Source organism: Schistocerca gregaria, chromosome 1 (genome assembly GCF_023897955.1).
Source record: "Schistocerca gregaria isolate iqSchGreg1 chromosome 1, iqSchGreg1.2, whole genome shotgun sequence".
NCBI classification, from domain to species: Eukaryota; Metazoa; Arthropoda; class Insecta; order Orthoptera; family Acrididae; genus Schistocerca; species Schistocerca gregaria.
The window spans coordinates 833,543,763-833,567,894 of NC_064920.1; the positions used below are offsets into that span (position 1 = coordinate 833,543,763).

The window sequence follows — 24,132 nt, forward strand, 5'->3', positions numbered from 1 at the left end:
GGATCCGATACCTAAATTCTAAAAAGGGATACAAAAAGCTGTAGCATGAAGTACAACAAAACATATTTACTTGTAACTACTAACAGGAAGAATGAGTCTCTATTTGCCTTATGTAAAATTATTTCTAAAAAAGAATATTTATGACACTAGATCATTTATGAAACTGATATATCTTTCAGAAGAAGCCTACTGTACGTATGATAAGTGTGCATGTGCAATACTAATAGAATCAACCTGTGGGTCAGAAAACTGCTAATTTGTTTTATGATTCTAGTTTTGGATATTGTTTTCTATAGCTTTGCGTAGTAATTCGGCACATGAAATCTAATTGTTATCTAAACAGTAAATGGTTTGCTTGTTTTACCGCTCATCGACCACTTTTACAGAGCTGCGCTTCCTCTGTTATTTTGTTTACATTGGATCTGACTGTGGGACAGCCCAGTGCAGAGCAGTGCTGTGTGGTCACACTCATTCCACAGATATCTCTCTTGCTTCTATGCCAACAGTAGTGACACAGGGTTGTGTATGTGGTGCTGAACAACACTGCCTGCACCCGTGTGGCACGGCTGTGCCTGCCAGGTGCAATTCTTGGATTGGTTCGATGTAAAGTAAGTTTCACTTCTCTAACAGTTTTCATAATCACGCACATCGCCTTTCTTTTTATAAAAAGATCAATATACTCCTTCTTCAAGCACCTGGAACTACTCCAAATTACGAAATGTTATTGAAAAGTTCTGTAAGCCATGTGGCACAAGCAATCATGAAGAGGTTCTACAGTTCACCAGATATTTAGTCTGGAACGGCTCTTTTACAGTTTCCTTTTATATGATTTCTCTCCTCTCTAGTAGCATCATTTAAAGGTCATTGGATCTTAAGTTGTTCATTAAACTATGTAAATGGGAAATCTTTATTGAGCAGCTGTTTCTGATATTCATACTATAGCCAATACATATCTTTATCCAATATTAACAGCACATCCTTCTCACTCGATTTAGTTGATCTAAAACCTTTGCTATTCTTTTTAGTAAATTATGTATTTTATAGATTTTATTATTATTAGATTCTTCTAGACATTTGTACAAACATCGTCCTGCTTTTCCTTTCTGTACTGGAATTGAGGAACGTTTTTTCAAAACTTGATACACACAAACAATTTCAAAATTGAATTACGTGTGATAATGGCATAATGCTGACCACTTACATCAACCCCTGAACCAGGTTTTATCAAAAGTTGACTACTGCCGTGTATGTGAACACTCCAAATCACAAGGTTTTAGCAAAATATGATACACGCATTCTTACAGTTATAGCAAAAATCGACAAATTCCCGCAGCAGGCAGTCAACAATAACAGAGTATACTTGTTGCTGTAAGTGATGTTATTCACTGTTGTAACAACATTTACTGGTGGGAATATCGCTGCAACGAGACTTCACTGCCATCGGAACACCTGCAGCTTGCTTTTAGACAAGTATTCACTAGACGCTCATGAGTACGTCTACAAAGAAGTGTTGCAAGCAAAAACAGAATCGATGATGATACTTGTGGTTCTGAAAATGGAGGGAGAAAATCCTGATTCAAGAAAAGCTTACATTGACCTGAAATGCGAAGCAAAAATTGTAAAAAGTAACCCATTTAATGCAAACATGGACTTGAGGCTTTGCCTTCAAAAGCTACAGGGGCGAAAGACTGCAAAACTGCTGAAATCTGCTATGGAAATATTACCCACTTTCATCGTCACGACACCATTAAATAAAATGGATCAACATAAACATGTTAAAATTTCTTAATATTTCTTCACCACAGCGTAGAGTAGTGGATGATGATGATGATGATGATGATGATGACGATGATTGGTTTGTGGGGTGCTCAACATAGAGTAGTGAACACTCAGAATGCGAAAACAAAGAAAACAGTGACAGTGCAGTATACCATTACAAAAAGGATGGTGAAATAGTGCCTGTTTGTGCTGCCACTTTCCAAGGAGTATCTGGCATGTCAAAGGGTAGGTTATCCTATCTAACATGCAGGTTTCCTGAAGGAGGAAGACTGCCATAAGAAAGCAGAGGAGGCAGCAGAACAGGAAAGGATCATATGGGGATAACTATTGCCAATAAGCATGATACAAAAAGATATAAGTGCACAGAGAGCCACCAAGAAAGGGGGATGTCTACAAGAGGTTATTTGCCTTCAGATCTCACAGTCAATAAAATATTAAAGTGATTCTGTGAAGAAAGAAAGAAAGAAAAATTTGGACTGAAACAAAGTTCCTTATCAAAATACAAGCACATATTTTATAAATATGTCAAAAAACATGTCAATCTACCATTCAGGACACCTCATACTGACACCTGCTCCACTTGTAATGCTGGTTTAATGGAAATAAAACCTGAAATGTGTCTGCAAAAGAAGAATGAACCATGAACTAGACACAGATTACATAAAATTTGTGCAAAGTGGTTTTATGATATAATGAAAGGAGATAATCCTACTGTAACTAAGATTTGATTTGACATGGAACAGAACCAACCTATTCCAAAACTACTGGTCAGTGAGGTTGTCTATGCTAGACAAGTATAATTATACAATCTGTGCATCATGATCCATACTAAGGAGCAAAAAAAGGGAAAGCATCATTTTCTAAACCTGGTTGGAAACAGAAACTTCAAGAGGATGCACTAATGTTGCTTCAGCTTTGCTGGACTTTCTTTCTGACTAAGATAAAAAAAAAAAAAAAAACAACCAGATGATGGCACCAAAGTTACACCTATTCTCAGATTCTTGCAGCAGCCAAAATAAATGTAGTTGTATGATGGCAATGCTTGCAGCATTCTTGAAAAACAGTGCAAAATTCAATAATATTCATCACTTCTTTTCTGTTTGTGGGCATAGCTATGTGCCTCCAGTCTGAATGTTTGGTGGAATTGCGATGTCTTTTACAAAAACAGAAAGCCCCTTGTCTCCTAGCGAATATTATGATACTTTAGTTGAGCATGGTGTTCTCGAAGTTCTAAACACAGACTGGACTGTCAAAAATCTAAAAGATAGTGCACAAGAAGTACTAAAATCCAAGCTGTTGTTCAAAATGAACAATCAACATGACATCTCATACAAAAAAGAAAAGAAAATTGTTAATGTGTCAGTAAGTGATACATACTCTGGAGATCCAGTACAAGTTGACAACCGAGATGGAAGAAACCATGCCATCCAATAGTACTGACATCCACCCTTTTACGAAACCAAAATATCATAAGCAAAGAAAAGAAGAAAGATGTTTCTGCCTTGCTAAAGTATTTTGAAATTCAGAAGATGCAAAGGAGTTTTACAAAGATGTCCTAGACGTACAACATTGTCCTTTTCTTTCAGGTTTTATTAGGCAAAAATAGATTTTCAATGCATTTTGCACTACATCAGTCCCCTGTTGTTTGGGCTTCTGCACAGTTCGTTCAAGACTACTCAATGCCGGAGACTCTTGAACGAACTGTGACAGAAGTCCAAACAACAGGAGACTGATTTACCAGGACATGCATTGATACCATGAAACAGTGCATTTATAATGGCTAGGCACGTGCCGAAATCTAGATTTACCTAATAAAAATTGAAAGAAAAGGATGACTGATTGCCGTGGTCTATCATTTGAAAGTCTTATCACAGTCATTGAGTGCACCCACATTTCTAATGGAAGGTAACTTGATAACATATAAATATAAGAGGGAAAAATTGAAAATAACAATATATATAATAATATACGCAAAACTGTGTTTTGATGACAGTGGAGGCACATAATTAACAATATAGCAGATAAAAATATTAGTTGTGGAAAAAATACGCAGAATTAAAGAAGTCAACTTAACAGATACCAGTAATAATAACTAGCATTTATCAACTTTTGAAACAAACTGGAAGAATCACACCTAGATATAATGTTATAAAGAATAGATTTTAATTTATTTCATTACAATGCTCTATTAATGTCAGTGAGATCTAGTGTTTATGTAAAAATTAAAATGCTCAAACATTTCTATCTACATGAAAACACAAAAACTCATTTTATGAAAAACTGTATCTACTGCATTTATTGAGCTTTAAGGGGGAGGGGGGGGGGGGGGCAGCTCCTAAATTGTTTATTTTTCACAATCTTCACTTGAGCTTCTTTCCAGAAAAAAATTAAATGGGCATTTCTTTTGTGACACCTTATCATATCATGTACTCGTTCCACCATTGGGGTCTTTGGTATTCTTTTAGGCTCCCTTGCAGACCACCAACACTGTTTTTATAGTTATACATAGCAGTATTCGAACTGAGACCAAGTGTAGTGGGAAGTGTACCCTTGTGGGCTATTTTCTTTGAAAATCCAGTATCTTGTTCCTTACTATACTGCATTTTCTAGTTTTGTGTATATCATTTAGTGTTTTTTTATACCTGGTTGTTTTAATTTTAATTCTGCAAATAAAAATCTACATTGCAATAAGGGAGGTTGGTACCCTAGGGATCACTTTGCAGTGTTTGGTTTTCTTTATACACACTATTTATATTCTAGAGTTTGCACAGGTATAGCTAATCTATTTTTTAAAAAAGAATGAAATGAAGTCTATTTCCTTCAGCAGAAAAAGGGAGACTATCAGGTTACACGAGGCTGTAAACAAGTGAAGTACAACATTACTAAAGTACATGTAATCATAATATCTCGAACTAACCTTACTTATAAAATAAAGTGCACAGTTGCTCCTTGTGTTTGTATGTTGCCACTCGAGGTATTCATCAACTCTTGCTTGCTTTTTACTGTCTGCTGGGTACCAATGGTCAGGAACATTTTTCTCTCGGCACAAGTATCGTAAAATACCTACACTGAAGCAAACATTAATTCAAAATCAAAATGAACTTATACTAGCAGCACAGTGCATGGGACCAATACTAAGAATCTGCTGTTTGTTACCTTTCAGTCAATGTGAACTCTCCATCCTTGATCACAGGAACCTTCCTCATTGGATTAAGTTTAGCGAATTCTTCACTAAACTGCTCACCTGTAAACATATTTTACAATAAAATTATAATTAATCATTTTGGAAAAAAACAAAATTATGAATTTATCAAAAGAGATTCAATCAATGATGTGGTTTTTGTTTGAAATAATATGGGTGCTATAAACACCTGATTTTGAAATGTTAACAAGTATCTGCTGACACAACAGATAAATTATAAACAAAAAGTAGGGATAAAAGTTGAGACTGTTAAACAGTTATAAACATAAAAAAGAGTATACGTCAGACAAATGAATGGATTATTTGTCTTATAAAAGGAATGAACAAAACAGATGATCCCCCCCACATTAGCCACAGCTCCTAAAATTTTCATGGCTAACTGATGCAACAGTGAAAGGAAATGGAAATGAACATTTGGCACCATTGGCCAGGAGGCCCCTTGCAGGGCAGGTCAGGCCGCCTTGGTGCAGGTCTTATTACATTTAACACCACATTGGGTGACCTACATGCCAGATGGGGATGAAATGATGATGAAAACAACACAGCACCCAGTCCCTGAGTGGAGAAAATCTACAACACAGCCGGGAATTGGAGCCTGGGCCCATAGGACGGCAATCCGTCATGCTGACCACTCAGCTACCGAGGCAGACGTAAATGAAAGGGAAAGTCAGTAAGTGAACAACTATTACAAAGTCATGATTAATTATTGAACATATAATAGTAGCTGTTGTAAAAATCATGCAACAGTAGTAGTCTGAAATTAAAAACATAAAATATATGAAATGTATGAGAAACAAAAAAGAAAAACATATGAAGTGCCATGAGAAAGGGGAAAGGGGTAGAGGGGGGGATGGACCGCATATGGAAAGAATTTAAAAGTTTGGAAAGGGTCCGTGATAACACTAAACAGAAAGAACAAAGTATGAAAAATGATTAGGAAAGATAGAATAACATAAGCAAAATAGAGCCAATTATTGATAGATGTAAGGGATACAACTATCGACAGTAGTATGATTTATTAAATCCCTTACACATTGCCAGTTTTCTGGAACTTTTGAAGCTAAGTTCACCTTTCCCAAGAGAAGCCTTGTCTCGTTATTATATTCAACAATACCCAAGTGCTACTGGTCATGCACCAGTACATGAGTACAAGAGATTCGTCATTCAGGTTTTGTACAGAACACTTGCTTGCACATGTGACACATCACCAATCTGAATAGTTGCTAAAGCAATGAATTATGAGTTGGGAAATATTATGTCAACTGGTAGATTAATAATGAGCAATGATACAATTTACATGCGGGAGGTGCACTTAATTATACAAAAAATGTTTTGCGTCACCACCGTTCTGAGAGTTTCAGAACCTGTACAGAAAACTGGAAAAGAGATCATCATAAACATTGTTTCCTCCCTTTTTATTGCTCATGAAAACCACACATTGCACATTGTACCTCCATACACTTCAGAAGTGGTGGTCCAGATTGCTGTACACACCGGTACCTCTAATACCCAGTAGCATGTCCTCTTGCACTGATGCACGCCTGTGTTCATCGTGGCATGCTATATGCTATCCACAAGTTCATCAAGGCACTGTTGGTCCAGTTGTCCCACTTCTCAATGGTGATTCGGCGTAGATCCCACAGAGTGGTTGGTGGTTCACATCACCCATAAACAGCCCTTTTCAATGTACCCCAGGCATGTTCGATAGGGTTATGTCTGGAAAACATGCTGGCCACTCTAGTCAAGTGATGTCGTTATCCTGAAGTAAGTCATTCACAAGATGTGCATGATGAGGGAGTGAATTGTCGTCCATGAAGACGAATGCCTCGCCAATATGCTGTCAATATGGTTGCATTATCGATCACAGGATGGCATTCATGTATCATACAGACCTTATGGTGCCTTCCATGACCACCAGCGACATACATCGGACCCACATAATGCCACCCCAAACTAACAGGGAACCTCCACCTTGCAGCGCTTGCTGGACAGAGTGTCTAAGGCGTTCAATCTGATAAGGTTGCCCCCAAACACATCTCCGATGATTGTCTGGTTGAAGGCATATGCAACACTCATCAGTGCAGAGAACGTGATGCCAATCCTGAGTGGTCCATTCAGCATGTTGTTGGGCCCATCTGTACCGTGCTGCAAGGTGTCATGGTTGCAAAGATGGACCTCACCATGCACGTAAGGAGTGAAGTTGCGCATCATGCAGCCTATTGTGCACAGTTTGAGTTGTAACATCCTGTGACTGCATGAAAAGCGTTATTCAACCTAGTGGCGTTGCTGTCAGGGTTCCTCCGAGCCATAATCTGTACGTAGCTGTCATCCACTGCAGCAGTAGCCCTTGAGTGGCCTGAGTGAGGCATGTCATCGACAGTTCCTATGTCTCTGCATCTCCTCCATGTCCAAACAACATCGCTTTGGTTCACTCCAAGACACCTGGACACTTCCCTTGTTGAGAGCCCTTCCTGGCACAAAGTAACAATGCGGATGCAATCGAACTATGATACTGAACGTCTAGGCATGGTTGAACTACACACAACACGAGCCGTATACCTCCTTCCTGGTGGAATGACTGGAAGTAATTGGCCATTGAACCCCCTCCGTCTACTAGGCGCTGCTCATGCATGGTTGTTTACATCTTTGGGCAGTGACATCTCTGAACAGTCAAAAGGACTGTGTCTGTGATACAATATCCACAGTCAACATCTATCTTCAGGAATTCTGGGAATCGGTGTGATGCAAAACATTTTTTGATGTGTGTACATAACATCAGTGGATAAAACCATATCATTATTGTTGGCCAGCAAGTTTCATTGACAGAACATAATTCTCTTTGATCTGTTATAAAAAGGCTACCATGACCAGATGCAACCTGAAAGATTTATTTGGTAAAGCAATAGCAAACTGCAGTGTGAAAGTGGAATGCATTTGACTGTCAATAAGAATATGATTGGGTCTATGCCTTGGTAGAAAGTATGTGAAGTGCAAAAAATCAATAAACTAAAAGCAACAACTTTTCACTTAAAAGTTAAAGAATTTTAATATACATCAAATGAAGAGAGATGTTTTCATATTAGGCAGCAACATGGTCATGTCGATTTAGAAACAAACTATGTTCTCTTTGTGACCAGCCCATATCCTTGTCCAAAAAATTAAAATATAGATGAAGGGCAGGTTTACGAGATGTTAGGAGTACATGTCACAGAAAAGGGAGATTACTGCATGCTATATATGGGGAATTATCTGCTTAATGAATTTCATTTCCAAATATAAAACATGAGAACTAAAACTATAGTGAATGTCAGATACCATTAGTTCTTGAAAGCCACTGGCCTGTAGAATATCTATCATTACAGAATATTTATCATTATGTTAGTACAAACTGGAAGTTCCCTTGAATTTAATTTCTGCTGAAAATGAATTATTGCTCGAGTTTAATGACAGAGCCACATGAGATATACCACTTCCTACTACATCACTCACCACTGTGATAGACAAATTTTTCTAGAAAGTATGTTTCTTATGTTAAGGTCATTAAGCCGAAGCAGTAATTTTTTCACATAGCAATGATGTCAGAATCACCATAAAATATTAATGATAGACAAAGTAAGCTAACAGGAGAAGATGAGGCAATGGTGATAGTAATGGTAATGTAATCATTGAGCATATATAATAAAAGATTACACCAATCCAGGTAACTGTAAAATAAATTAAAGAAAAACAACATAAAAAGAAGAGGAACTATCAAAATTTTACTTTCTCATGACATTAACATCTACTGCAAATAGCTCTGTGTGAGATGGACACTATGACTGAGTTAAAATGAAACAAAATAGAGTGTGGAAAGTGAGTGGAGATTAGTGCATACAAGAAGCTGATAATTTTGACTAAACATTTTTATTTTTCATTTTTCTCACTGTATATTTATGTATATAACCTGGCAAAATGAAGTGGTTATCTGGCCGTGATGGCAGCATTATAGTGTTTATGCCTGAGAAGAGAGAGAGGAGGCATTAAAAGCATTTAATCAATATTCTTGCAAGTGGAGTGCTGTTACACACTATATATCTGAGTGAATTGACTATTAATAACAAGAACAGAAATAGAGCATACAGTAAATCTCACCTTGTCTGCTTATGACATTTAATTGGCAGTAACCGTAAGACCACCATTCCAATGATATCACTATCTTCCACACTTGAGTCTGTTAATTCACCATCTGCTGGTTTAGTCATGGACGTAATGCCAGCTCTTTGTTCAAATCCATGCTGACTGATTTTACTATTTTTTTCAGTTTGTTCACTTGTGGTATCTCTCCATCGATTGTCATCATGCACGTTTTTGGCATGATACACAGCTTTTCAAGTCTTCTAATGTCGTAAAGATAAAAACTAATACCACAGCAGCAAAAGCAAACTGATTGTGTGGCCTAGTAGTTAGCTTTTTTGGCTAGTTACGCTGAGGTGCTGGGTTCAATCCTCAGTGACAACCTCAGATTTTTCTCTCATGGAAAGGGCTGTAAGGATGCACACACAGCCTTGTGAGGCCAATTGAAAAGCGTCTTGAATATACAAGCAGTGAAATTGATGTGCAAGTTGATGAAGGAGCATTACATCGAAAAGCTTGCTTCACGATAGGTGACACATGACATTTATAGCAGTAAAAACATCAGCTTTTATTTTTATGGCTTAGAGGATGAGATGGTTGAGGTATTACAACTATGGATCTTGTTCTCGCAAGATCCCACATCAGATCTGCAAGAATTTTTTCTATGTCATATGGTCATTGCGGGAACAGAACCACGTTGTTGCAAAAGTTTGTCTATGGAATAAAGAGGTGGAGGTTGGTGTTCCTTAAGTAACAACAAAATTTCAGCATTTCTTATCTCTACAAACTTTTAATTTTTTTCTGTCCATTTCTACATGATGGTTCAAAGTTTTCCTGTTTCATAGAGGAGATGTGAACATGAAATTAAAATCTTCATTCAAAGCAATGAAATGTTGTCTAGCACTGTTTTTGACGACAGTTTTTGCACAGTGTCACTTTGAAATATTTATCCACAACGTAGTGTGTATGAATTCACAGTTTATCTAAATAAAACTCTGGCTGTTTTCATTCTGATGCTTCACTTTTTTTGTGCAAAAAATCTAATGTTGTATGTTCTTTTTACAATCATATTCCATCATCCACACATATTGAGTTGTTCATTCCAGTATGTTTTAAAATCAGTTCCCATAGATGGAACAGTTTTTCTCTGAGCTTCTTTGCTGACTTGGAAATCCAGTTCAACAAACATGGTGAAGTTTTTTTGCAGGGTTGGCATTTTCTTGGGTTGTTAATAATACAGTATCACAGAAACTGCTAGTTAATAACACATTTATCTATATCATCAATGAAATTTTAATTAATCTGCTTTGGTGCAGATACTTGAATCCTGCTCCACTCAGCAGGAGCATTTATTAGAGGAGCGGGTGGGAAGTGAGACGGATGGAGAACATGTCATAACACAAGTCCTAAATTTGAGTGGCACAAACAACTTAATACATCCCAGACAACTGATGGTTACCCACTCACTTCTAGAAGTGTATGGCAATTCTGTGATGAATAAATATTCTGTACTCCAGATTCCTGGGGAGGGGGGAGAGCAAGTGTAACCTCTTGACTCCCCTTCCCCCCTCTTGTGTGGAGGCCTATGTCACTCAAAACTCTGCCCCTCCTTCCATAATCTGCATGCTATTGACTTACATAACTTTTGTTTGTCAACATGTATTTCAACATTATGTTGCCTTCACTAACGGCACTATCACACCTCCCTCATTCTCAAAGTCCGCTGCCAATAATATTAACGATGTTAACAGCAGTCTGTCATGGATTCCTGAGAAAATATTTTCTGCAACCACTTTTTGTGCTTGTACTGTGAGCTACCAACATGCTCCACCTTGAACTGAAGCATAGCTGCACCTCGTCACATGAAACGCTATGGTCTTGGGTTACCAGTTCGCCTTGCCAAGTAAAACTTACTGACATTCACTATAAATTCATATTTTAAACCATAATATGACTTATTTTGTAAGTAATATGATCGTAGTTTGAGTGGAAAATCCACAATGGAATAATGTCAATATTATGAACGGGGTAGACTGCTACTCACCATATAGCAGAGATGCTGAGTTGCAGAGAGGCACAGTGGAAAGACGAACAAACACATAAGCTTTCAGCCAGAACGCCCTCTTCTGAAGTGGACAAAACACACACACACACACACACACACACACACACACACACACACACACACACACACACACACACACACATATTCATGCAAAGATGGCTCATTCATACATAACCACTGTCTCTGGTTGCCAATGCCAGACTATGAGCAACTGCGCATGATGGGAGAATCAATCAGAGTGGTTAGGGGGGAGGGCGGACCTGGGGTGGTATGGAGGAGAGAGAGCAGGATACAGGTGGAGGACAGTAGAATGCTGTCTTAGGGAGCATACATGGATGAGGTGGAGAGAGGGTACGGCAGCAAGGTGTTGTTGGAAGGTTAGATGGAGGGCATGGGGAGTGCAGGGTGGGGCATTGGGTGTGTGGAAAAGGAGAGAAGTAAAAAGACTGTGGGTGTGTTTGAGGAATAGAAGGCTTTGTAGTGCCGGAGTGGGAACAGGGAAGAGGATAGGTGGGTGAAGGACAATGACTAAGGAAGGTTCAGGCCGGGAGGGTTATGGGAATGTAGGGTATATTACAAGGAGAGTTCCCATCTGTGCAGTTCAGAAAAGCTGGGTTTGGCAGGAAGGATCCAGATGGCACAGGCTGTGAAGCAGTCATGAAAAAGATGAACACTGTATAGGGCAGCGTGCTCAGCAACTGGGCAGTCCAGCTGCTTCTAGGCAACAGTTTGTCAGTGGCCATTCATGTGAACAGACCACTTGTTGGTTGTCATGCCTTCATAGAACAAAGCAGGATCACATGACTGGTTTCAGATGTAGCCCTGCCTTTGATGGAATAGGTATGCCTGTGACTGGACTGGAGTAGGTGGTAGTGGGAGGAAGAATGGGACAGGTCTTGCATCTAGGTCTATTACAAGGATATGAGCCATGAAGCAAGGGGTTAGCAGCAGGGGTTGTGTGGGGATGGACGAGGATATTGTAGGTTCAGTGGGCAGTGAAATATCACAGTGGGAAAAGGTGGGGAAGATAATGGGTGGGACATTCCTCATTTCTGGGCATGATGAGAGGTAGTAGAAAAGCAGGTGGAGTATGTGATTCAGTTGCTCCAGTTCTGGGTGGTACTTAGTCACAAGGGGAATGCTCCTCTGTGGCCAGATGGTGGGACTTTGGGAAGTGGTGGGTGACTGCAGAGGTAAGTATGACAAATCTGTCTCTGTGTAAAGTTGGAAGTGTAATTATGGTATTTTATTGAGTTTTTACTTTACACATCCAGTCCCGTAGGACCAAATTGAGGAGCAAATCTCCAAGATCATGGAATGTATCAGCATATGAAATTACAACATAAAAGTCTTAGTGAAACCCTTGGTGTATTTTGAGATGAATGTCTTGTCACTACACATGTGACAGCCATGAGTGGCTAGGCTGCATGGAAGGTACTTCTTGGCATGTAATGGGTTGCAGCTGTTGAAATGAAGGTACAGCTGTTGAAGTGGGGGCACAGCTGGTGATAGGTCTGATATGGATGGAGTACTGATGTAACCAACTTTGAGCTTGAGGTCAACATCAAGGAAGGTAGCTTGTTGGGTTGAAAAGGACAGGTGAAGTCAATGTGCCCTGCAATGAGGAATATTCTACCCCACAGTGGTATTCCACCACCCACTGAGCCTACACAATATCTTCATCCATTCTTTCCCATCCCCTCCTCCCAACACATTGCCTCCTGGCTCATATCCCTGTAACAGAACTAGATGCAAGACCTGTTCCTTACATCCTGCCACTACGGCCTACTCCATTCCAGTCACAGACATCACCTATCTATCCCATGAAATGAAATGCCTTGTAGCTACGGCCTCCTGTTGGTAGACTGTTCGCCTGATGCAAGTCTTTCTAGTTGATGCCACTTCAGCGACTTGCGTGTCGATGGGGATGAAATGATGATGATAAGGACAACACAACACGCAGTCCTTGAGTGGAGAAAATCTCCCACCCAGCCAGGAATTGAACCCAGGCCGTTAAGGTATTACAGTCAGTCATGCTGACCACTCAGCTACCAAGGGCGGACCCCTATCCCATCAAAGGCAAGGCTACCTGTGAATCCAGTCATTTGATTTACAAGCTAAGCTACAACCACTATGCTTCATTCTGCATGGGCATGACAACCAACATGCTGTTCTCTCCACATGATGGCCAACGACAAACAGTGGCCAAGAAATAAGTGTACTACCCAGTTTCTGAGCCCACTGCTCAACACATCGTTCTTCATTTTAATGACTACTTCACAGCGTATGGCATCTGGATCCTTCCTACCAATGGCAGTTTTCCTGAACTGCACAGGCAGGAACTCTCCCTGCAGTATATCCTATGTTTCCATAACCATCCTGGCATCAACCTTCCGCTTCCTTGTTCCCAACCCACAGCCTCCTATTGCACAAGCCTCTACCCCCCCTCTGGCTTACTGCTCTGCCCTTTCTCCACCTCATACCTGTATGCTCTCGCAAACAGCACTTTACTGCCCCCACCTGTACCGTGCTCCCCCCCCCCCCCCCCCCCCTCAAACCAGCCTCCTCCTTGCTGCTACCACCCAGATGGCTTCTCCCATTATGCACAGTTGCTCACAGTCTGGTCTTGGCACTCAGAGACAGTGTATGTTGTCTATTTGAAACAAAGCCCTTCTGGCCAGAAGCTTATGTGTTTAGAAGTTTTTCTGTTTTGCCTGTCTGAGACCCAACACCTCTGCTATACAGTGACTAGCAATCTATAGTCTCACAATACTGTCATAGGTTGAATAATAATTTCAAAAGAATTAACTTAAATATACATTGCTCTATTGTTGTAATAGAAATAAAAAGCTGCTTTATGTGGAGCTAAGTGCCAACAGGAAAGGGCATGCCAACAATTGGCAAGGGAGGGTAGCAGTCATGTCACCTTCCCTCCCCCTCCCCCCCCCCCCCCCCCTCAATACTAACCATCTTCATCAACTGAACTCACGTCATGCCTATCAGACAGACAGATGGATAAATTCAATATCAGCTTGAAGATCATGTACTGGATATTGCTTTGTGCACGCATACCCAGAGCCATTTCTCATGAAATCTCAAAACTATTTCATCTTTCACTGCACGACTAAAATGAAATGACCTCCCTCCACCCTTCTTTCCTACCCAGACTCTGGATATGCTTTTGTTGAAGAAATAGGTAGAGCTGGTGGAAAAAGCACTATTCAAATTATAAACCACTGTTAGCAGCACAATAAATGACCAATAAATCAATAGCACAGTACATTTTAGTAGCTAACGAATGGATGATAATGTATCGATAAAAAAATGAAACTCATTAGATATTCTTCTTTTTCGTAGTAGGTACAGGTTTTTCATTAACATTACAGAGTAAATAGCACACATTTCTAACAGCTTCCAGCCTATTTATTTTGTAGCTGAAAATTTCAACACTGTTGCTGCTACAGCAATATAAAATTTGTGTTTGAGTCTACCTTAGAATAAACACCACTATTGGCAAACTAACTGGTGACCTCCACTATCTCTAATCACCACGCCTTTGATTTACATGGGCACTGATTCACTTTTTGAATGCCAAAATTCTCCATAATAAGACCACAGAACCTTTCTCTCTTGAGCTGCTGTTACAATTTATGACAGAATACTAATCTTACATCTCCTTAAACCCACTAAAGTGACCACATGCTCCACATGAATGCCCTGAAGCTACAAATATTGGTACTACTAACTATGCTATGGAAATATGACAGATGAAACCATAGGTTTTAGTTGCCAACAGTGACAAAATATGGGCTCCCTACTAACAGTCTCTTGAATAAATGCAATAATTTTAGATTGCTAACAAGTTTTTCATATGTCCACTAAAACTTCCAATCGCTTGGTGTTTCATCTGCCATTCTATCTCAGTTTACATACAATACTGTAACATATTCCTACAATACCAACCATAGAGAAGACTTATTTCCCTTGCCACAAAAGGAATGTCATTTGCTAACAAAAATAAGACAACTGCTCTTGATGGTTGTGAAAGCAGATCATAGTAAACTTTCAACGACATACTGCAGCTGTTCTTCTGTTAGTGAAGTGTAACTGTGTAGAGAACTGCGATCCTGAAAGATAAAAGTTTCATGAATTACAGTGAACACACCAGGGAAATAAAAAGTTTGGGATGTTGTGAAGCTGAAACAAAAGAATGATGTTGGTGATAACAAATACTTCAGTTAATTGAAGTTTATGCATGCCAAATCCCACTAGTGCCTTACTGTTGAGCAAGCCCACAATACAACAGTTACTGCATTTTAAATGCACAAAAATTTCTAAACAAACAACTAGTTTCACTCCGAAATTATGCCTTTCTAAATAGGTAAGTCATATTATTTGTGCTTCCAATTGTTTTATTTTCCAACAGGAAATATTTGTTTTAGGTTTTAAATCCTGCCTTTTCTGTTTGATGAGCTCTTTACAGGTGGGAGTGATATTTAACCATTTGTCTTTGGGCCACAATAAATAAGTATTTCATCATTTCTGCTGTGCACTTAACAGGTGTATTCAGCGAAAGCCTACATTGTATGATTAACAGGTATAGTTCCATTTCCATGATACAGTCCTTTTCAATGAATTAAATTGTTTTTAAAATTCTACACTCCGTACCTTAATGTTTTCTATCCATCCAATTATCATATAAGCAAATGAATATCTGAATACAGCAGAGTGTATTAACCTCCATTTTCTTCATATTTGTCCATTAATTTTGTTTCTTAATAAGTCTTACCATTCAGCTGGCAGGTAACTAAATATGGATGAAACATACCAATTTCTGTGATCTTATCGGAGTCAAAGGTATTAACAGTATTTTGCTAATTTTATCCACTAAATTTAGATGTTCTCAGTTACTTTTTGGATTGTGATAACCAGCATAACTATGACATCACTGTAATCACTAATCACTACCTCTTCATGACCTGGCAGCTAGGGCAGCTAGGGCACTAGATGGATCTGTAGAAAGACTGACTAGTTTCCCACCACCTCACAAATGAGTTACTTTATTCAAAGCTACAATTATGGAAATGTAAATCGCTACACCATGAACATCTTAATCAAATGTTACCAAACTAATACTACAATATTTCTAAGCCTGTAGGGAAATGTTGATTAAAATTTGATCCTTATGCTGGCTTATTTTCAGTGTAAAAAATCCATTTCTATGACTGAATAATGAAGTGAAAAATGATAGCTTTGGGGGTATTTACTTTTACTGGAAACATTCATGTGTAAATCACAACTTATTCCATCCAAAAGAACATGCAAGTGTAGCTTACCACCATTTTTCTGACATGGAAATGAATGATATGGAACCACCATACTGACAGATTACACAGTTGTCTGCAGTGCAAGGACTACAGGGTGAATGATGATGAGATGGACTCAAGGCAACAGTGTGATAAAAAGAGTTAGGAGTCCTTCCACAATGACAACACCACAAGAACACAAAAGGATGGTCAGATTGTTCAAGAGGCCCTGACAAACAAATCAATGACAACATCTAAAACCTGGGTAGAAGTGACGGTTGAGTGTCACCATGGGCTGTTGGAAACAGATTATCGGTAGATGATTTCAATCATGAGTTGCCATGCATCATTTACTGCTGATATCACATACAGACAACAGTCACCTGTAAAGTGTAGAAGCAGGTCCACTGGAAAATTGTGTGGTATTTTGTGGCTGTATGGTGCATCACCACAGCCAAATGGAAAATTCTGTGGAACTTTGTGGCATTTAGCTATGAATCTTGCTTCTCTCTTTTGTGGCAGGTTTGTCACCAACCTGTCCATAAGTGACCTCGTAAAAGATCACAGCAAGCTGTGGCTTTTGAGCCCCATACCTCTCTAATGCCTGGAATCTCTCTCTCTCTCTCTCGAAACAACCATGAGGAATGTGTGGATCCTTGATTGGACTGTCCGTCTAGGAAATTATCACCCACTGAGAATGTGTGGGATTACACAGGAAATTATATGCTTTCATATCAGCTTCCAGCCAGTTTGTTGAACAGGCAAGACAAGCAATTCCTCAATTTTACTTTTGGAGGCTGTTTTCTTTCATGATTCAATGAATATAGGAGAGTATTTGTGCCCATGGGGGACCAGACTTCATATTGATGCTTATGGACATCAGTTCAGAATGGAATGGCATGTAATATCTGTTATATGATGAACATTTTTACACAGTTTGATAAACATCAGACTGAAGTTTTATTTCATTTCTGTCAGTGTGTTTCTACAAAACTGTTTTGTTCTCTCTTAGTATAAAAATCACACATACCCTAGTCAAATTATTTTCTCATCTTACAGACAATCATTTGGGGCAATTCACAGAACAAGTCATTACATAATTCACAGAAAGATGAGGATAATTTTAAAATTAAAAGACAAAAAACTATAAAAATATTAAACAAAATATTTGTGAAAGAGTATACAAATAACAATACCGTGTAAGGCTGTAAACTACAGCTAGGAATCTTTTACACAATAAAAGAAGTGTGTTGAAGAATGTTGCTAACAAACAATAATGTGTACAGCACAATAAGGATTCGTTCGGATAACGTTCACAGGTTAACATCACAGTGCAAGAGTAAACACTCGCCTCCTCTAACTCTCTGGCGAAGCAGACCCAAAGATCATAAATATAGCAAAGATATATACATAGGTATGCACAGAAGTACAGGTTATTACTGTACAATAGCTACATAAGCATCAAATTTTCCATCAACAGCCGAAAGTCCAATCAACCAAGTTCAGGAGATGTGTCAGACCACTGTGCAGCTTGTCCACAATAAGCTGACAGTTCATTTTGTGGCTATCAAGAATTGCAGTAGGCATGTCTTTCTCCACATTAGCACTACTGTGGGGAGAGGAATTGTGATCAGAAGGCAACATCAGATTCTTCCTGGAGTACAGGCACCATTACCCTTAACAATGCATACAGTAATAGTTCGAATCCAGAGGCAGCTTAATGTTACTGCATTTTGAGACAATTTAATATCTTTTAATCAATGCCCGCTTTCTACATTTCTGGCAGCACCAGTAAAATCATCATCTTACAGTGTACAAGCCACACAGTCACAAAACAAAACTGTTCTCATGGAAAATTGCTAAGTCTCACATCTGCCATTCTCAGCATGTACAGCCACATTATAAGCTGTGGCAACACTTTTGCCCTGTTAATGGTCATGATGCGTTATGGCAGCAACATATTATCATATCAGCAATATGTACTATACATAACATTGTAAATAATACCAATGAAACATTATACGTGGTAGTATAGGACCAACAGCGCAGTATAGATTGACTGGCAGCACTAGATGCTGTCCAAAGGAGGTGTTAGTATCACTTTCTGCACTGTGACCAACATTTGTCATGTCCTTGTTATGCTAGGTGACACTGGCCTTTCTGCGGTAACTTGATGAGTACAACACTGGTGTATATTATTTGTTGCACAGTAGAGAACTATTGCATTATGAGGTAACAAAACTGTACAACAAAACTCAAAAAATGTTGTGCAAAATTCATCCAAGTTCTGTTAAAGACATATGTTTTATAGGAATGAGAGATTATTATTACTTTAAGGAGTAAGCCATTTTAGATCAATCAAGTGTCTAGCAAACTTATCTTTTATGAAATTTGTATTGCGAATGTAGGGGAGGGTAAATAATTAGTCAATTCTTTGGTATGGATGAGATTGGTAATGATACACTTTTTTTCAAATTATGCACTCAAATATAAACACCAAGCTCAACAGCAATCCTTTTATCCTTTTATTTGGAAACATTAAAATTCACTGTCACTCTCAATTTTGAACACAATCATGTACAAATTAAGTTGCCAAATAGAAAATTGTATACAGCAGTAGCAGCCAGGGTGGCAAAGCAGAGGCAGCAGAATCCCTTTTGTGATACTTAAAAGTTCTTAATTGCAACACCCAAGTCAGGGATGAGAACCAACAACGAACTAGGGCAATTAAACCACACCCCAATTACCACCCTGCAAGGTTTAAGGTTATGTGTGTTTTGCAGTGCACTTAGAAATGTGGCCCTCATCAATTTCATGTACACTTAAGTATTACCTCATATGGAAACCAACAACTAAACAGAGTGAGCCACTTTAAACGACATAAGATATATCAGTCATTAGGTCAATTACAATTTAGAATTGTCTTAAGACCCTTAAAAATGAACTGCAAATAACAACCACTGTTAGATTAAAATGAGCAAAACAATCACAACAATACTATTACTAAAGAGACTTCATCTCCAGCTGGATACCCCAGTGACTGCCCTACTTAACAACTTCAAAAGCCAATGACCCCCCCCCCCCTCCCCCACCCAAATACATCTAATCTGGGCACCCACAGCAGCACAAACAATTACTCAAACATTGTGATAAAACAATAAATAAGAGCACCAATACCTAGCAATAAACTGGAAAAATTTGCTGAACTAGGCCCACTCAATTCTGGAGGCACTGTAACATAATCACGAGCAATGTCTCCCTATAACAATTTACAAACACACAATTTTAGAAATACTTGCAACCCAAGTTAAGGCCCCCACCCCGGAATGCTTATATCGGACTCGTACACCCACTCCTCATGAATGTAACTAACACTGACAGACCTGTACGTGGAAAAATTTGTCAACAATGTATCATCAGCACTTGACTGCCTCCACACCTTGTTGGATGAGGCAGGTAATTGAAACCAATGGTGGATGAACCTCATACTAGCCTCATTTCTGATGTGAAATTTTCCTCGTCCCACATTAGTCCACTTTATATTACAACAATTGATACAACTGTGTGTTTGTTAATTGGAAATCCACTTTGTGAAGCCATCTGGTGATGATGCTCCTTCATGCAACATTTGTTAAGCTGTAGTTAGGATTGCTCTAGTCGTTCTTCCAATATTTATGTGGTTTTAAGTGCTGTGCTGATTAACCTGACACCTATTACTGTATTTACTCGAATCTAAGCCGCAATTTTTTTTCCGGTTTTTGTAATCCAGCCGGCGGCCTAGAATTGAGTGCAAACTACGCGGAAGTTCTGAAAAATGTTGGTAGGTACCGCCACAACTGTCTTCTGCCGTCGAATATATGTAGCGCTACACAGGCATGCTTTGCAGGCACAAAGATAAATACTGGCGCCAAAACCTCTGCATTAGTAAATAAATTTTAAAAAAAGGTAGAAAACGAGCTTTTTTTTTTTTTTCCTCCGACCCGAGTTTCGACCACTACATTTTCATACATTATCCAACGAAGTAAACAGAAATTCCGTATTGTTCATTTTCGAATGTAGCAGCCTTTCATATTCGTAGCAACAAAAATAAATTTCTTTACACAAAAATACCAACAATGCACAAGGCTTTAGGATTGTTGCACAAGCGGATACGCTGGGGCTCGTTAAGATTTCACGTAGCAGAACCCATTGCTTTGTGCAATTTTGTGAAGTGCTTGTTGATGTTAGGGAACCATAATGAAGAGCTTTCATTATAGTGCCAAATTCCAGAAGGGAGTTATTTCTTGTGCTGAACAAAGTTCTAATCGTGCTGCAGGTCTGTGATATGAGATTGATGAGAGCAACGTCAGACGATGGAGAGTAAACGAAACTGGGTGGTTTTCGGACATGGTGCGTGAGTAATACCAACAGACTGCGTAAACCAAGCAGCAACAAAGAATCGAGTGTTAGGGATTCAGAATCAAGACTGATTTAAACATTTCGTATAAGATGTACTACAAACCTAATAAAACTTTGTTTTAAATTTCAGCATGTAATTTCCAAGTTATTTTCATTCTTATTTTATGAGTATTGCTACTCTGAATTGCACAGGATAGAAAAGCGTGGAGATCTGCATCAAACCAGTCTACGGACTGAAGACAACAACAACACACACTGCATTTGAAGTCATCACTGAAAATCTACTACGAAAATCCGACTGGCAAGACTGTTGGTATATGGCTAACTCTACGTTCTGAATTTTTTCCTACCTGTGACAAGAGATGGTTGCAAATAAGAACTTTTATGAATCGTAACTCACATGCAGTATTCTCTTCACCATAAAAATAATACGAATGTAAACATTATGCCATGTATTCTTTCGTGTTTGCTGCTATCTCATTTAAATCATGTCTGCCTAATAAACTACGAAACTTGAGTGAGCAAACGTAGAAGAATAAACAAATCATGTTCTGTTTATATTCGTATTCTTATACTGAATAGTGATACAGTCAGAAATGAAGCACGGCAACTGACTATATTTTTAAATCTAAGATGACTCTAATTTCTGTGCAGAATGTAATATACTAAAACAGCGTCTGCAAAGATGGTCAAACGGAGAAAAATTTTCGCGAACCTCTCGTTCAGAATATCTTCTATTATACACAGTCTATTATTTGGTTCTTGTTGATCATTATAAATGAAAGGAGCAGTGTAAGCAACAACAAATAGTAGTCTCTTGCCAGTGTTTCGCTAATGAGACAATTCCACAATTCCTCTCTGTTTTTATTGTAAGCTACGGCAGCGCGCACAAAAGCAAGCCATGCCGCGAGCGGCGACATGTCGTAATCACTCATCAGAATGCGACAAACAATGCAGGACACAGAACAATAATGCATTTTCAGCTTAAGAGTGACGTAAACACCTATAACAAAGAGAGCGGCACTTACTAGATCAAAGCAAAATAAACAATCGATTCAAAGCAGACGAAGCACTTGAAAAAGGAAGGGTACCCGTGTAAATATGTACGGAGTGCCTTACGCATAGCAATGGCTACTTGGTTAAGCTCAACTGCTAAGCTTACGACTCGAACCAAACTACTATAGCTGTATCTTTCATCCATTCAACCTAAATTGTGTCGCATGTTACAATGGACTAACTTTGTTTCGATTTGGAGATGCGGTCCAAAACTTCTCTCTCCGCTTGAATTTCGAGTCTCAAATTTCGGGTGCGGTTTAGAGTCGAGAAAATTTTTTTCCTTGATTTCGAGTCTCATTTTTCAGTTGCGGCTTAGATTCGAGTAAATACGGTAAGTCTGGTGACAATATTATTGCGCTAATACTTGATGGGCATCATATTTCATTTGTGTGATAGAGAAAGCAAGATAAAACCACGGCAACATCATCTGTTTATTACTGTGTGGAATTGATGGGACCATTTAAAATTTTCCTTGGTGGGTAAAGACCCAGGTCAAGCAGTAACCTCGTTTTGTATGATAAGGTTATTTGGAGCAGTCTACTTGAAAGCAGTAACAATGGAAAAATGCAGTTAATGGGATCTGACAACTGTATTTTAAATTTTATTTATTGATTTATTACTAATTAACACTTAACACATGTAAATATGAGAAAAGCACATACTAGTCCGCCCGAATCGTAATAGAAATGGTGTCCTGATATGAAAAACTCGGAGAAAACACTTAGAATTGACCAATATAAGAACAGGTAAAACCCAAAATAATAATCTCTTCCTTATTGCCTCTCCAACATTTTCTGTATAAAAAAAAATTCTTTTTCAATTTAACATTCTTTGGAAGCCCATGTATAGCATTCAATGCATGCACTGTGCCCATTTCTCTATGTTAGTCCTCACAGAGATAACCATTGCAGACAGACTCTCAATGACTGGAAGATTAAGTTATCTGTGCTTTTCTTTTTCAAGAACAAAACTTTCATTTCTGTCTCCTTTAATTCTCTTACAGCTTTCTTTTCTTTTAATTGTTTCAAATATTCTCAATGTGGAGAATATGTTTGCTGTAGAACAGATTGAGAATGTGCTGATTTTGCTACAGGTGGTAGCTCTTGATGTGACCTGCTGATTTTGGGAGCTGACTGAATACAACTTGGACTCATATTTTCTCTTTTGTTTGTGTCTTGTATCTCAAATTCTTGGCGTATTGTAAACTCATCTATCCACTGCATCTGGAAGCTGCTCCATGCACTCTGAAACCATGATAATGGACGAGTGCTAGGATGCTATCTCTCATGGCCTGTTTATGCTGACAAATTCTGGCAGTAAAAAACAGCACAGCAGTTGGCAACGCCTATATAAGACAACAAGTGTCTGTCACAATTGTTAGATCGGTTACTGCTGCGACAATGACAGGTTATCAAGATTTAAGTGAGTTTGAATGTGGTGTTACGGACGGTGCATGAGTGATGGGACACAGCATCTCTGAGGTAGATACGAAGTGGGGATTTACCCGTATGACCATTTCACAAATGTACCGTGAATATCAAGAAGTCGGTAAAACATCAATCCTCCAACACTGCTGCGGCCAGAAAAAGATCCCACAAGAATGGGGCCAACGATGACTAAAGAGAATTGTTCAGCATGACAGAAGTGCTAACCTCCCGCAAATTGTTGCATATTTCAATGTTGGGCCATCACAAAGTGTTGGCATGTGAATGATTCAATAAAACATCATCGATACGGGCTTTCAGAGCCCAAGGCTTATTCGTGTATCCTTGATGACTGCACATCACAAACTTTTATGCCTCACCTGAGCCCATCAACACCAGCATTGGACTCCTGATGACTGGAAACATGTTGACTGGTCCAACGAGTCTCGTTTCAAATTGTATCCAACAGATGGATGTGTACGGGTATGGAGACAACCTCATGAATCCATGGACCCTGCATGTCAGCAAGTAGTCTTCAAGATGGTGGAGGTTCTGTAATGGTGTGGGGGCGGGGGGGGGGGGGGTGCAGTTGGAGTGATATGGGACCACTAATATGTCTAGATACAACTATGACAGGTGACATACGTAAGCACCCTGTCTGATCATCTGCATTCATTCATGTCTACTGTGTATTCCAAAGGACTTGGGCAACTCCTGCAGGAAAATGTGACACCTCACATGTCCAGAATTGCTACAGACTGGCTTCAGGAACACTCTTCTGAGTTTAAA

At 39.0% G+C, this 24,132-nt stretch overlaps 1 protein-coding gene across 3 annotated transcripts in view; it reads right to left on the reverse strand.

Annotated features, from left to right (window-relative positions):
• LOC126272173 (glutathione S-transferase theta-1-like) overlaps nt 1-24,132 on the reverse strand; it is a 95,545-nt gene that overhangs the window by 17,835 nt on the left and 53,578 nt on the right. For all 3 annotated transcript variants that reach the window (XM_049974819.1, XM_049974846.1, XM_049974828.1), the window contains 3 exons: nt 15,123-15,286; nt 4,936-5,023; nt 4,697-4,847 (listed from right to left, as the gene is read on the reverse strand). In XM_049974819.1, coding sequence (XP_049830776.1) covers nt 4,697-4,847; nt 4,936-5,023; nt 15,123-15,234 — 351 coding nt within the window. In that variant the 5' untranslated portion in view covers nt 15,235-15,286. The remainder of the gene's footprint in view (nt 1-4,696; nt 4,848-4,935; nt 5,024-15,122; nt 15,287-24,132) is intronic.